At 51.4% G+C, this 15,186-nt stretch overlaps 1 protein-coding gene and 1 long non-coding RNA gene across 2 annotated transcripts; both read left to right on the top strand.

The window, feature by feature from the left end:
• Positions 1-4,439: 4,439 nt before the first annotated feature.
• Positions 4,440-9,630, top strand: LOC119103575 (serine-aspartate repeat-containing protein F; the record flags this gene model as incomplete). Its single annotated transcript, XM_037227162.1, is given in 5 exon segments — positions 4,440-4,613; positions 6,507-6,740; positions 7,138-7,299; positions 7,856-9,124; positions 9,431-9,630. Coding segments are annotated over 4 exon segments (1,835 nt in total), but the record flags the coding sequence as incomplete, so codon positions are not given.
• A 930-nt stretch (positions 9,631-10,560) lies between these two features.
• Positions 10,561-11,897, top strand: LOC119103674 (uncharacterized). Its single transcript, XR_005094799.1, has 2 exons — positions 10,561-10,663; positions 11,465-11,897. It is a non-coding gene; the product is annotated as an uncharacterized LOC119103674 (long non-coding RNA).
• Positions 11,898-15,186: the final 3,289 nt, after the last annotated feature.

A 15,186-nucleotide genomic window follows, 5' to 3' on the forward strand; every position in this document is an offset into this window, starting at 1 on the left:
CGGTAGACTTGAAGAATACCAAAATAATGTTCTCTTTCATAAGTAGAAACCTCGCACGCACACTCCCCATCACATCAAGATCATAACGAGCCGCTGGCACACACCACCAGTGATCACACACATTTCAAGCCCCCGATTCACACTCTCTTAAGTGTGATCTCACACTTGCACAGGTCGCGGAACTATCAAACCGCAGGTTTTCTCGCGGCTTCCGCACAGATTTCCAGTCATAACACCACATTTCACCGCGACCTCCCTTCAAAACAAAGTCCCAACGTGAGTTCATCATTAAGAAGAAAGAACGCCAGCCAGAGAAAAAACTTTTGCCGTCGCGTCTTCTTTTTTTACAGCTTTCGGGGGAGTACCCGTTTTTGGGTGCCGTACCTTATTTGCAGATAGTGGCGTTCTATTTTATTGCATTGACCTGTGGTCTAAAAATAAGGAAAAATGACTTGTTCACGACGAGTGCCGCACGACCCGAAAGTGTTCACGAGTACGTTCGCGACACGCATTCAGCAGCGAAATCTTGCTAACAGCCAATCATCTTTCGGGCATTGTGCGTGCATTGTGCATCATGCGTGCCGCATTATCGCCTTTGCGAATGTACCAGCGGCCATGCTGCTTTGACCACAAGCAGAATACAGGCTGTAGTATGATCGCCATCGCATGACGTCTCTGTGACGTCATTAATGCCGAGGCAACTTTGAAATAGGCTCCAAATAAACCTTTTGGCACGTTTGCGGGCATGTAGCTCAGGAACCAGATGGTTTTTTTGGTCTCAAAAGGAACATGACCGTGAACTGCATCAAAAGGACATCAAGATGTCTATTGTAGATCAAAATGCCACAAAATGTGGAACATTCCCTTTAAGCTGTGAAGTGCATTTACGGGGAACATTATGCGCATAGACAAGACAGTACTGAAAATGCAAATATAGGTGCGATATTTCGGCTGTATGCCCTTATCGAACAAATGATCCTGTCCCAAGATAAACAAAATAGACTTCTCCTTGCATTTGGCCCACTTTCCTCCCAAAGTTAGGAAGCTGTAATGTCCCCCAGCTGAATATGAAACTACACTCCTGCTACAATACGCCTCCTCGCCCTATCATGTCGGGAGACATTGTCGTCGGGCATTATCAACACTTTGTTGGGCCTCAGTAGTTAAAACCAGGTCTCGATCATTGACATGGAGCCGAAGTGGGGTGGCTTTAGCCGTTGTTGGACGTATATGGCTTCGAAGGTAAAGAGTGTAAGTTGATGTGCGAGAGTACGGTAGCCTGCCACGGAAACTCCGACAGGTAACCGTAAGGCGGGCTTTAAGCTGCATCGCAGCATTCGTGACAGGCATGTTCGAAACCCCTAGTGTTGTTTTGCTGATCAGTGTCGCACAAGAAGCGCCATCGGCTTATTTGCATGGTGTCAATCATGAGGTTTCCATACTGTTTCACAGAATATGTACGTCGAGATGAAGGCTGTCAAATATGAGGGATTCTTCCAAACGTAGCGGAAGTTACTTGATCAGTTTTTGTGACAATATTCGACTGATTTGTTTCATTTTTCTGATAACACCTCATAGCCCGAATGTGGTAGCAGACGTAGTTTGCTGCAATCTTTAGCATTCGAAACCCCGCTGAATAGTTCCGAAACACTCAGGTAATGACACAAAACTGGACCAGAGTTAACAACACGTCTGAATTGTGCAATTAAAATGTGCAGAATGCAGCAAAAACGATGCTCCAGGCAACATGGTACAGACGCAGAGCTCTAAAAGTTTGTCTAGCTCCGTTAGCTGCACTCAACTGCACACCGCATCGCAGTTCGACAAAATAATTCAAAACTTAAAATGCATTCAATTTTTAGCTCTTCTTCTCAAGTTCTGGTTGCACATAATTAGGCCCCAGGGGGGTGGTGTCAAACTCGCTTTTCGGGGAGAGAAAACTGATATAGGGGGGGGGGGGGGGGAGCAGCAGCCCACCCAAAAGGATACAAATCGCCCCTGCTGCGGGATGGCAGTGGTCATTAAACAGTCACTGATTTTTTTAAAAGGCGAAACAATTTCCAGTTCTCAATCGCGACGTAATGCGAGATAGCGCAGACGAGTGCACTTGGTCTACATGTGATGCATTCAAGTCACTTGCAATACAACTGTCCCTGTGGAAAAAAACATAAGCATAACTTTCTCACCATGTGATACAATGAAACCCAGCCAATGATACGACCTGCCTGGGTTTGGGCATGCTGTATTATTTGAAAGGTGCTGATTCAGACGTCATCTGCCAACGAAGACGTGCTCTCTAAAACTGTACCGCTATGTGTAAAGATGAGGTCATAGCTGTCTGCAGATACAGCAATTTTTGTCTTATCCTCATTGGTTATGGCAGAGGAGTGATCATGGTACAAACTGATGCTATTTGGTCCCTATTATGGTCCCTATTCTCTCCCTTCTCCCTACTCCCCACATACTCATGAACGAGGGCTTAGGTAAGTCCCAGTTTGATTGAGAGGTTTTGCTAAGCCCAGATGTTTTTGTAGCAATACTTTAAATTGTTTTAGATACCGTTCCAAGGCTAAATAGCTTTTGAAATACCATTTTAAATTATGCCAGAATTTGAGCTCCTCTCATCATCCAGACGTGGTTTTAGAAGCGGTTTTTGAAATGCACGTTGAAATGAATCACAGACCGTTCGGGCAAATGTGATGTTCAAAGCCGGCCGAAGTTTGGCTACAGCAATGTATAACATTGGTCGTTGTTGCACCCAGGCTGCCAACATGTAAGTTATATGTGCTGCATGTGAACTTTCAGGGATAGATCCAGGAACAATGAGAGACTTCTGGACTCTGACCTTTCCAGATGAGGTACCTTGAATGACTTTTGACCATGGTAACGAGGCCATATTATTAAACCGTTATTAGATCTCATCGTCAAAAAGTTATTCAAGAGGTCTATATTACATATTTACAAACAGAAATTATAATGTGCAGAGGTGGCTTCAGATCATTAGAGTTGTGTGGGTGCAACAGGCAATCGTTTCTTTTTTAGCCGTCCAGCAACATGACCATGCTGTTTCTAAATGCTGGCGCCGCATACGAGGACAGTGATAATATTTCAGTGGCGTACATAGGTATGAGAAGATGCTGAAGCAGACGACATGGGTGGCGGGAAATACATGACTGTAACACTTTGCATTGTCCCAGGTAATTCGGTGCATAGGTAGTGACCTTATATTATAACGCGTGCGACATACTACTTTTACACCACTAGGCACCTAGACGTCCGCGCTCAAACGCTTTTTTAAATCAATTCTGATCCATCCAAATTATGTTTTTTTACTTCCGCTTAGAGTACTTAACGCATAACCACTTCTGTGTAAGAACATTGCCGACACGAACATTATGCATATGTGAACAATTGTGATACAAGTGCGATTACAAACATTTGTATTTCGAACATTAACGTTTGCGAACATTTCTAATGCGAGCTTTGCACATTCTACGTGCATTGGCGTTTAGAAACATATGCGCCGCGAAGATTTGCGATTGTGAACGAACGTATGACGAATATTTGTGTACGTAAATTTGCCATAAGGCCATTTGTTACATAATCCAAATGAATCGATGGCATATTTTTTGGCTTTACGCATTGGCGATCAGTGATGAAAAGTGCAGAGCCATGGGATGAAGAAGAGTAGATAATAATGGAACAAAACAACACGCACGTCAGGATCCATCCGTCGAGAATAGGCATTCCCGGAATCCCCAATGCAGAGTAATGTGCTCGGCGCTCGTACGGCGGTGGTCCAGGTCAGGGACATTACAGCCCACACATGGCTAGTGTGTGCAACTTTTTCGGGGCAAGCAGGGCGTCGCGAGAATGGAGGAGAAAGAAAGGTTGGGAAAATATTATAATGATTAATTTCGACAACTTTGTCAAATTTCGGAGTCATCTTCGACTCCACGCGGAGTCGAAGATCATCCATATGTTTGTCCCCTACACAGTATTTTATCAATAAACGGCCTAAGATGACTCTCAAAACAATTGGAAGTTGAGGAAAGGAGGAGTCGGAGCAGCGCCTTGAGCAGGAAAACTATCAAATACATTTTTGATCCGTACAGCATCATACAGACAAGCGCCATCTCACGATCGTTTTATAAGTTGTGCTTATCATGATGTCCATCAGAGTCACCAAGAGCTATTGGTAAACTGTTATTTTGCGTCCGTTGTACCAGTTTTGTCACTAGGTGGGGCATCATGGTCCACGAAAAATGTAAATAAAACTTAATGAGTATTTTACACAGCAGGGTCAGAATCTTAACGCATACGAGGAACAGAGAATAAATTGAAGTTCTTGTTACCCCAAATGGCGGCGCCAAAAACGACGCGCTAGATTCGAGACACCACGCTGAAATACCCACGAGGTGTGCGTTGTACCAGAGGAAGGCCCTGCCAAAGGACGCTGATAACCGGTGAAGCCCTTTGGCGGTTGGTCTGGGCTGCTGTTGGACTGGTGTGGCCCAAGGAGGGTACCGGTGGCGATTTGGAGGACAGAGCTGTTCCCGCTCCTGGATCCCAATTTTATCTCGTCGAGGGACGTGCTTGGTGAGCGTTTTTAGGTGGGCAACTATAGGGAATATGTAATGGGGCGAAGCCTGAATATGACTGAGACAATGTTTCAGGGTATGAGTCAAGTGTGTGCTCTCGTTGGCTTACATCTTGGGATTGTTTCAAAGGCCTTATGTTGTGGAGGGTTGTGTGACAAAAGGTGATGGTCGCCTCGTGGATTTGTTATATTGTACCTTTGTTTTTGTGTGATGGAAAACTATTCAGCACACCACGGGAATAGATAGGATTTACAGGACATTGTGAGGTTGGGTGATGTCTTCCATAACAATTTTCAGTTTGTCAGAGTGACTCATTGAAATTTTTTGATAAAACTCAAGTTAAATGAGTATGATGCAATGATTGTTCTGATGTTATCCATGCTTGTCATGTCCTGCTTACCTGGTCCGTAAAACATGGCAGATCGTGATGAGACTTCATTGTGTCAGGGCTGGTGCAAAATGTGATTTTTAGGGTGGAACACTAAAATGGGGCAACTTGCAGTGGCCAGGGGCAGCTCACAATATTTTGGGGCATGCAGCGATTTGGGTATCTGGGATCTGGGATCTGGTCATGGCAGACCACAAAAGTGTGGCAGACTAATGGTCAGCATGATTCAGGCTGCTCTCATGCCATGGGTGAAGCTGCTTGTTCATGCTATTTGCAGGTCAGCTTCCTGCTGCAGGTTCCAGCTTGGTTTGTCCATCCTGTGGATGCCATAATCCATGCACTGGGCAGGATGCTTACATGAATTCAGTGTGCTTAATCTGGAGTTTGGTGCATCAAACTTAGGTCAGACCAAATTGTGTTGAATTTTCAAATTATGTTATGTGCTTTTCTCATTTTGGCTCCAGTTCAGACTGCAAAAATACATGATAAGCTGAACGCATGTCCTCAGAGCAGCAGTATGCCATGTACAATTTCAGTGCATGTATGCTGTAAATCAGAATGATCTGAGTTTGGTGCAGGCTGCCACCAATTTTAATTCAGTGAGAGCCACTGCTCAAAGAGTTCAGATGTTTTAAGATAATTTCTTGCAAATATGTTTCCAAATCATTGTTCACACAGAAATGATTTGAAAATTCAGCACAATGTTGGCTGGTCCTTAGGCTTATTGCGCCAAGTTTTTGGCACGCACGAGCACAGGTCATGTATGCATGCATGTTGTGCATGTGTCTGCAGTGAATTTTTCAGACTGGCCCATAGTTGTGAATGGTTTCCAATCAGCTTAGATTTAAGGTCACTTTTATTAACCTAACTCACATAGGCCATGTTCAATGTCCCACTTTCATGGTAGCACAGTTGTGAATGAGGCTAACTTAAAAAAATGGGAAAATTAATTGGGAAAATGGCATGCAAATATCATCCTGAAAATGGCATGAAATTTTCAAGCACATGGAAGTTACCACAATTTTCTCACATCACATTTTTATCTATGAAACACTTCCAATGCTTTACATTGTGCCAAGAATTTCACAAACAGTTGCACATGATAGCAGCTTAAGTGATGCTGCCTCATGTTGTGTTGTTGTGATGCTGCCTCAAGTGATGTTGCCTCATGCACACCCTTTCCTTTTGCTCTTGCAAATTTATGTATCAATCATCTGGAACAACCTATTCATATGATGGTATGATCATATGTTGGTGCAACATTCTGATAATTCAAGGGGGCCTATATGTCTGCCCATGTGTGGAAAATGACAAAGCAGTGTGTGTTCTCCCCCCACCCCCCATGCCCTCTTGCCCTCAGGGAGCCCAGGTGGTGCTGCCCCTGGCCAAAACTACATGCAGCAAGGACTGCTTGGTGTAACCTAAGACCATTTCAGTTCAAGGGTGAACTCTTCCCAATTTGGCTGTTTGAAGCCCTAGCTCATAATGCCATTTATGCTTATTTTTTCCCTTTACAGCAAAGGCTTGCAGACCTGCCTTGAAACAAAATGAGTGTGAAGAAAAAGCCCTCAAAGCCACCACCTACAACCAAAGTCAGTACAGCTGCAGGAGGGTTTATGAAAGCAAAAAGTAAGAAGCCCCAGAAGACCTTAGCACCAAAAAATATTGGTCAAGCTGCAGAAGCCCCCCTGAAGAATGGAGTCCAGGCCAAGCAGGGAAAGCGCTTGACAAAGCTGTTTTTGTTTAGACATGTACGTACATATTTGTATATCAAAGTAGCGTCACCCAGTGAGCTTGTTTTTAGAATGCCATAGGCATAAGAACCGTTCAAGTGGGGGGTGGCACTAGCATGTGGCAGAGATGAAGCTGTTTCTTCTGAAGCATGGTAACCTTGTCAGCCTGGATGCGTGGGCACCGGCCAATAAGCTGCAAGCTGTCAAATGTGTGCCAACTTTTGACATGTTGCATGTAGTGCTCAGGATGTATCGGGTCGCGAAGAATCCAATTTTCGTGGGTTACTTACTGTGCTGACTGTAGTTAAAGTAGCTCTGATCCAGACCTACTTTGTAATATGTGCATTGAGAGTCATATGGACAACCTACCATCATTACGAACTTAGTCCGTCTAAACGTCTTTTTCCTGTTTTAGGTTGTTTCTGTAAGAAAACTGGTCAAGGAAGCCAAAGTTGTGGCCATAAACAGGCTAACACGCAACATTGCCCAGCTAGAGAAAAAGAAGGGCTCAGCAAAGCAACAAGAGAAGAATGCCAGAAAACTGCAGCGTCTGAGGCATGAAATTGCCGTAGCCAAGGTACTACACCTTCATTGTGACTCATTGGGACACAGAGCTTCAGAATATGTACATGATTTAACAGAACAACCCAGGATATGGGTATATCCTGTTATCGAAACCTGCTATGGATCTTGGATCCTCATCTAAAGCGTTTTATGGTAAGATCTGTGTGAATAATTCCAGAGTCACTATGCCCTCCAAGCGAGTATACTTCGTCGAAGGAGTTCTCATTGAATGCTGGGGGCTTTTGGCCCCAGGGCAGTGACCTGTGATCTATGGAGGGCGTGACCCCATGGTCTAGACGCTGGCTCCCAGGGCAGGTCATACCAGTAAACAGCTGGTACTGGTTGAGGTTTTGATGACTCCCTGACCATGCAGCGTCCGACGAGGTACGGAGCTTGCACACCTACACTAGCGCCAGTTAGCAACCGGCGTGGTTGTGAAGCATCGCAGTCGCAGTAACGTCTCCTGCGCTCAGGCTGTGGTCGACCGAGATGCCTGCTGCCTCAGCTCTCGGAAGTGTAAAGAGTGAATCCTCAGTGTATTGCGTCTGATGTTCATTTCTATCTTTCAGAAACTGAAAAAGGATGAAGTTGCGCGGTTTGCGGTCTCAGAAGCTAGGGATATGGAGAGCGTTATTAACAACGCGAACTCGTCGATGGACGACAGAGCAAGGGCTCGGATTGCCAAGCTCCCAGAACTTCAGGAAACGGTAGAGAAATTCCGCAAGCGGTACCCGTCTTGGCAAAAAGACGTGCCTAGACTTCTAGTGAAAATAAAGCCCCCTCGGTCCAAGTCAGAATCAACGAAGGGTCCCTCTGACACGACGGAGGATTTGGAAGGGTCAGAGGGCGAGGATGATAGTGGCGGTGGCTCTGAAGATGAAGAAAGCGACGGAGAGGAAGGTGTCACCACCGACGGTGATGAAGAACACAGCGATGCTGCCAAAGAAGCCAAAGTTGTCAACGGAAAACAGGTGCCATTGTCTGCTCAGAAAGGTAAAAAAGACCGGAAAGCTTCCGCTATGCCGACGTTGCCAAGCAGTGTTACGAGCAACGACGTCGCCCGTGAAAGTGAAGGAAGCGACGAAGAGGGTATTTCAGATGCTGATGAAGAGGAGGCATTGGACAGTGATGCTGCAGATTCGGAAGGAGACGACGCAGAAGGCTTCTCATTTGAAGACAAGGAAGCCGAAGAAGATGATAGTGATGACGCCAACAGCGAACCGGCATCTGACGAAGACGAGGACGCTGCTGATGATGCCGCTGTGGAAGGTGACTCGGACGACGATGACGATGACGCAGATTCTGATGAAGCGGACCGACAAATCACTGCTCGGCTTCAGAAGAACGGAGGTGTAGTTGTAACACCTGCTGACGATGAAGAGGAGCTCAGTGCCGAGGAGGAGGAAGACGATGAAGAGGAGCTCAGTGCCGAGGAGGAGGAAGACGATGAAGAGGAGCTCAGTGCCGAGGAGGAGGAAGACGATGAAGAGGAGGATGGTGCGGAAGAGGAGGAAGATGAAGGCGATAATGATGAAGCTTCTGAAGATGACGAAGTCTCTGCAGATGAAGAAGACTCTGAAGATGAAAGTGTATCTGATGGAGATGGTTATGAAGTCGCTGCGCAGGGTAAGAAACGGACACGTGAGAACATGAAGCCATTGATGGACAAAAGCAAGGGACAAATGAAGATTAAACGTATTAAGCTTGACGACGCTGGTGAAAATGGCGAGATTAGCCTGGACGAAGATGACGAGGATATGGCGTCTGATGATGAGCCAGTAGCAAATTCGAAACGCTCATCCTTCTTCATGGGAGGCTCTGATGAGGAGGAAGATGAGGTGGGTGGGTGTAACCCTGGTTGCTAAATTCTCCCGCGCGATGCCCGACATTGTCGGTTAGTGCCGTGATTAGTCAAGGGACTGACCATTTGTGCACTTTGTAGTTTATATCCGTTGGCGGGGCTACCTGTAAATCAAGCCACTTGATCGTTGTCATGGATGATGTGCAAATTATTTTGCTGTTGTCTGAAGCGGCGCGGTCGCAACTTCCGGACTCGTTCTGCGCGTTCCCGCCCCGCCCGTCTCGTCCGGCACCATGCACCCGGTACCCAGCGTTGGTCCTCACTCGCCTGTCCCGCCCGTCAGGAGGACGAGGAGGACGACGAGGCCGGGCCGTCGGAGGACGTGCTGATGCAGGGCCGCCGCCGAATGGTGCAGCGGCAGCAGCTGCAGGCCAGCGCGCACGGCGAGCGCGTGCCGCGCGGCCGCGGCTGGCGCGGCGCTGAGCGCGGCCACCGCGGCCGGTTCCGCGGCCGCGGCGGAGGTGCTGCCGGCGGCTCCGACGGGTGAGTCCGCCTGTGGACAGGCTGGCCCGCTGGTTCGGCGTTACGTCAAGCCGTGCGCGAGGTTTGCGTGAACTGCAACCTCGCGAGTGATGCGGTTTGAGCCTTGCGTTGTTGTAATGTGTTGCGCTTTCCTTACCAACATGCCTTGCGCTTTTCGCATCGACATTTGCACTTGGTTCTTTGCCCTCGTACTCTATTAAATTACCGATTGGCCGCGTGCGCGTTGTTGTTGACAGCGGTTGCAAACAGTCCTTGCTTCGGGAACACGAAAGGTCGCGCCATTTAGCTCCGGCATCTTGCTTCCAAGCTGTGGTGTGGCTCAAAGCTCACTTGCCAAATAGCGCTGGTCAGTGATGCCTCCTCGGCCGACGGCACGTCCGCTGCTGAGCTGACCTGAGTCCGGACCACAGGTCGGGCTCAGACGAGCCGGGCGCCGGCGGCGTCGGCGGCGGTCGTCAGCTGCTGAAACCAGGCTACCTGGACGGCGGCAGCGACTCGGGCGGCGAGGGCGGCGACGGCGACGGCGCGCCGCGCGGCCGGGGCCGTGGCCGCTCGCCCTTCGGCAGCCGCGGCAGGGGCGGCTTCAGGGGTCGCGGCAGGGGCAGCTTCGACCGAGGGGGCAGGGGTGGCAGGGGCGGCTTCGACAGAGGGGGCAGGGGCGGCTTCGACAGAGGAGGCAGGGGTGGCAGGGGCGGCTTCGACAGAGAGGGCAGGGGCGGTTTCAGGGGCGGCCGCGGGGGCTTTGATCGGGGCGGGCGTGGTGGGTTCAGGGGTCGTGGCCGGGGCGGGTTCGACCAGGACAGCCCGCGCGGCTCGTTTGGCCGCGGCCGTGGCGGCTCTGATCGCGGCGGCCGCGGCCGGGGCGGCTCCGACAGCGGGTTCCGGCCCCGTGGCCGCGGCGGCTTCCGCGGAGGCCGCGGCGGCTTTGACGGCGAGGACCGCGGCCGTGGTCGCGGCGGCTTCGGCCGCGGCGGAGCCCGGGGCGGCTCGGACCGCGGCGGCAGAGGCGGCAGAGGAGGATTCAGCCGTGGCGGTGAGTTGGCCAGCGTGCTGCTAGTTGCTGCTCCCCCCCCCCCCCCTCTCCCGCGCTTTCCCCGTGCTGGGCGCGCCCATTCTATGCGTTGTGAGGGCACGCTTGTTCCAGCGTCGTCGTCGCATTAAGTAGATGTGCATTGCGAGAACAACAACGCTCTGTCAATCGGTGCTAATCTTTGTGGCTGCCGTTCGTCATATCACCAGCACTTGTCTCCTCTGTCCTTATTCCGCTGCACATGTCTGGCTGGCGGGGGAAGGGCATTGACCCTCCCCTGTCCCATGATCAACTGCGCTATCAAGTTCGGTCGCACGAGTGCGGTAACCAGGGTCATTACGATCTGCTTTGACTGTCCCTTGTCGGAGGTGTGCGGGTGGGTACACTTCGTTTTTGTGCAAAGGCGGGTCTCACAAAATACGGACCGAGTTAGCGGCGTCGCCTTGATTCTTGTCTTCTGGCAGAGGACGGCTGATGCGACAGATTATTATTGGTGCACTCGCCGGCGGTTTGCCGACGTCAAGTGCAAGCATCCATTCTCGTATCCTTATTGCTTCTTGCGACGTCGTATCTTTGTCGTCGTTGGAAGAAATGAAGATTCGGAACATTTGTTTGTCAGTCCCGACAAGCGAATAATCCGCAGCCAGTGTGGTGTTTGCGCGTTGCGTATCTCGCCGTTAAAGGTAGCCGAGTGTTCTCCCGCACGTTGCTGCCCTGCCCTCTGGACTCTGTGCACTGTGCTGGTGACTGCCTCGTCCGGCGGGCTGGCGGCCGGTTGGTTGACGCCAGTCTGTCCTGATTCAGGTGGCGTCCATCCGTCGTGGGCGGCCAAGAAGAGCCAGAGCCCGAGCATCGGCAAGTTCGAGGGCAAGAAGGTCACGTTTGATTAGTGGATTCTGTCCTTTGGAAGCCGTTTTGAAGCGTATTTTTGAAATGGTTGACGGGCAACTGCGAGTGAGGGTGTACAATGGGTCTCGTTTAGTAGCCTTTTCTAGCAGTGCGGTTTCATCGACATTGAGTTTACGTGCGGTGGGCTAGCATCCTGCCTGCTCCAGGAGACCTGCAGTGGCCCACTAACGGCCGGGTCGCGCTGAAGTGTGGTGGAAAGCGGGCGTTAGATACCTCGGTGAACACGTGGTTTGTAGTTCATGTCATCAATGCGCCGTTTATGAAGTGCGTTATCGAGCGTCGAAACGTCATGAAACATTGCAAATAAATCCTTCTGAATGCCTCACTCGCTCTGGTGCGCGCTGTAACTAACTGAATGCCATGCGTGATGGTTGGCATTGCTTGGACAAGCCGACGGACTAAACGGGTTTCGACGCTGGTATTCTGAGCAGTTGGGTGTCATGATGACAAACAGCATAACAGTTCTGCTAGCCAGACCAGGCGCTCGCTTGTTGAACGGCGATTTCTGATGTCCGTGGTAGCTGATAACTGCGACACATGTACGTCAGTTTGCTGTCTGCACTTTTGGCGTGGCGTATCACACCAGATGCATCCAGTGCATGGGTGTTCGTCCACGTCGCGAGACATCCACCCCCGTCGCAAGATGGTCGCCGCTCTGCCACATGTCCGCCCCCCAATCTGGCTTCGCGTGTGGCGGTGACGTCGCGGGTCGCGTTAGTTGCGCCACGGGTCGGTGGATGGCAGCGGTGTAGAGCTCGCTGATCCACGAGACCGTCTGTGCGGGATCGTGTTCCACGCCGAGAACGCGAACATAGCCTGGTCCTGGCTGAGCCATTCCATCCATTACTGATCCTGGCGCGAGTCTGCTTTAATCTGCTATAAAAATATGTGCAGCGACAATCGCGGCGGCCCACCGTGCGCACATAGTTTCTTAATATTTTCAACACTGTTAAACAGCTGCGAATCGCATATCGCGCAGCTGATAACGTGATACTCCGTAGCGTGGGTCTCTGACGCCATAAAACCGACCGTTTGTATTAAATTGATCATTCATGTTCAAATCCTCGCTACGAAAGGAGACGCCATCAACCAGATCGGTCTGTGATGCTGGTGATGTGGAGCTCTAGATAGGGGGCCTGGGTGCCACGTGCAGGCTGGAAGCGTGAGCCAGGCCAGACATCAGATTACCGCAGGCGGACACGGCTGGCTCGTCTGCCAGATGGCAGGCTGTTACCGTCAGGCCAAGCGCCTGATCCTATCAGAAAAGTCAACTGGTGAGTATGCGATTGTGTATTGTACTGATTCTGAGACAATATCATTGACACGAGAAAACACAGCCACCTCTTCCACTATAAAACCAAGCATGGCTCGGTATGTACAACATGCACGTAGCTTCATGTCTGTAGAGATAAAACAGTTACACAATGAGAATACATACGCCGAGGTTAAGGCGTTGTAGCAAGTTCCTTCCGCAAACCAAGCAGCCCAAACACTTCAACACGATCCATTCGCCCAGCGACGCGGCCGAGTCCGAAACGAGCGCGGCCTTGCCTGTCGGCATCAACACCCCCGCGGCTGGCGGCGAGGGCTGATACCCGCCGGGTCAGCCGGCACAGGGAGGCGGGGGCCTGCACAGGATGCTTTACAGCCACACAATCACAGTTACGCCAATATTATTACTGACGGCGGAAATACAGCCAGAGCGGCTCCGCGTGACCCGGTCGGTGTCGTTCACAAACACATCACAGACATAGCGAGTGACAGTTGACGACTTATTCAGATAAACTCAGCATCGATCACATTCTCGCGGCTGGACGGCTCGTCGGCACCCGTGGCGTACCTCAGATATCCGGACGCCAGCCGTCGCGGTCGTCGGGCGCGTGCAGCAGCTTGGTCCAGCGCTGGCCCACCTGGACGGCGGCACAGGCGTCGCACAGCGGGCAGAAGAGGCCGGGCAGGCCGCGCTCTAGGCCGCTGCTTCCGTCTGAATCGGCCACTATGAAGCGAATGGGCACCGCGAGTCACGGAGGCTCGTACCAGGCCCGCGCACGCCGTTGGTCCTCCTCTCGTACACGTGCTGCGCACGCGGGACGCGGACAGGACACTGCAACAGAGAGAGTCAGACTGGCCGCCACAGCACCACGTAGGTACGGCCAGTGTCGAGTCTGGGGAGAGGCATGTGGTAAATGGCGGGGGAGCGGCGGACGAGTTAAGAGCGGTGCATGACACTACAGATTAGGTCGCTCGCGACATCTGATGATCGCCAGACGCATAGGCTGCGCTATTTAGTAGCCAACAGTTCATAAGAAATACCAGTCACACTGCTCGAGCGAGGCGTGTAAGCCAGACCCATGTACCAGCTTCCTTTTGTTTTGGGAGGATTCGATTGTGTAGCCGACAGAATGCCGACTCCGGGCAGTCATCAGCTGCCCATCAGCGACGGTGGCCGAACACCACCGACAAATATGAACAGCTGCCGTGATGGCAACGATCAGGCCCGCAGTGTGACATGTGTAGTGACAGCTCCGAACGCCCGTAGGAAAGCCGACTCACCTTCGTAGTTGCGGCTGCGGGACCGGACGAGCTGGTGTCGATTGGCGGCCTCTTCCAGTCGCTGACGCGCGGTTAGACCATCCGTCTCTACGACCACAGGCTGTGGAGCGGCGCCGTCTGAGGTCAGATGAGGTCACGCACAACGACTGTTACCCTTCAAAGGGCCTTCCCCCTATCGCGGAAGGGAGAAAGGGGGGGGGGGAGGGGGTGTCACCAGGCCGCGGCAGTTTTCTAGCATATGATGATATTAATCTTAATGTGTTCCTAACACATTACTAGCATAGATTGTGGGGTTACGGACGCTGCAACGTCAAGGCTATATTACACAACGGATCTCTGTCGCGCACCCAACAGAACGCAACCAGGCGGCAGCCAAGGAGGCATCAACAGCTGATCGCATGCATTCCCGGCTCCGAGGGTTCCCATCCAATGATTCGTGTGTGCACGTGACCAGCCAACAACGATCGGCATCTCCAGTCGGGAGCACATCAGTGGCAACAGTCCCTCACAACTGAGATCACCCGGATGCTATGACACCCGCCCAGCACCCGGCGTCCACTGCCGCCAGCGTGCCACCGGAGGAGAGGGCGCTCACCTGCACAGCGACGGCCTCGAACGCCGCCACGGCGCGGAACACCGGCGCTAAACGGCGGGAGGCTCGCTTCATGCGCCAGGCGGTGCGCGGGTGCTTGGGCGTTTTGAGGCTGGTGCACGACCTGTCGGGGGGGGGGGGGACCCCCGGTCAGTACGGTGACTGACGCCGGCGGGGGAGCCACCTGCAGCACAGAGGTCCGCAAAGACGGAGTCTTGGGGAGAGCCGCCAGCAGCACAGAGGTCCGCACAGACGGAGCGTCATTGGGAGACGGAGCGTCAACCACGCGCAGCACAGAGGTCCACACAGACAAAACGCTACGGACCGTACAGACCCTCTGCACACACAGCAGAGTGGGCATGAGGTGCTCTTTAACGTGAGTTAACACAAGGTCAGACGACTTGGTGCAACGTTTTTAAGTTATAGAGCGGTATGTAGAAGATACTTAATGAAGGTGGCACTCAGCGCACGA

The sequence above is a fragment of the Pollicipes pollicipes genome, unplaced genomic scaffold (genome assembly GCF_011947565.3).
Source record: "Pollicipes pollicipes isolate AB1234 unplaced genomic scaffold, Ppol_2.1 Scaffold_5724;HRSCAF=6776_pilon_pilon_pilon, whole genome shotgun sequence".
NCBI lineage: Eukaryota > Metazoa > Arthropoda > Thecostraca > Pollicipedomorpha > Pollicipedidae > Pollicipes > Pollicipes pollicipes.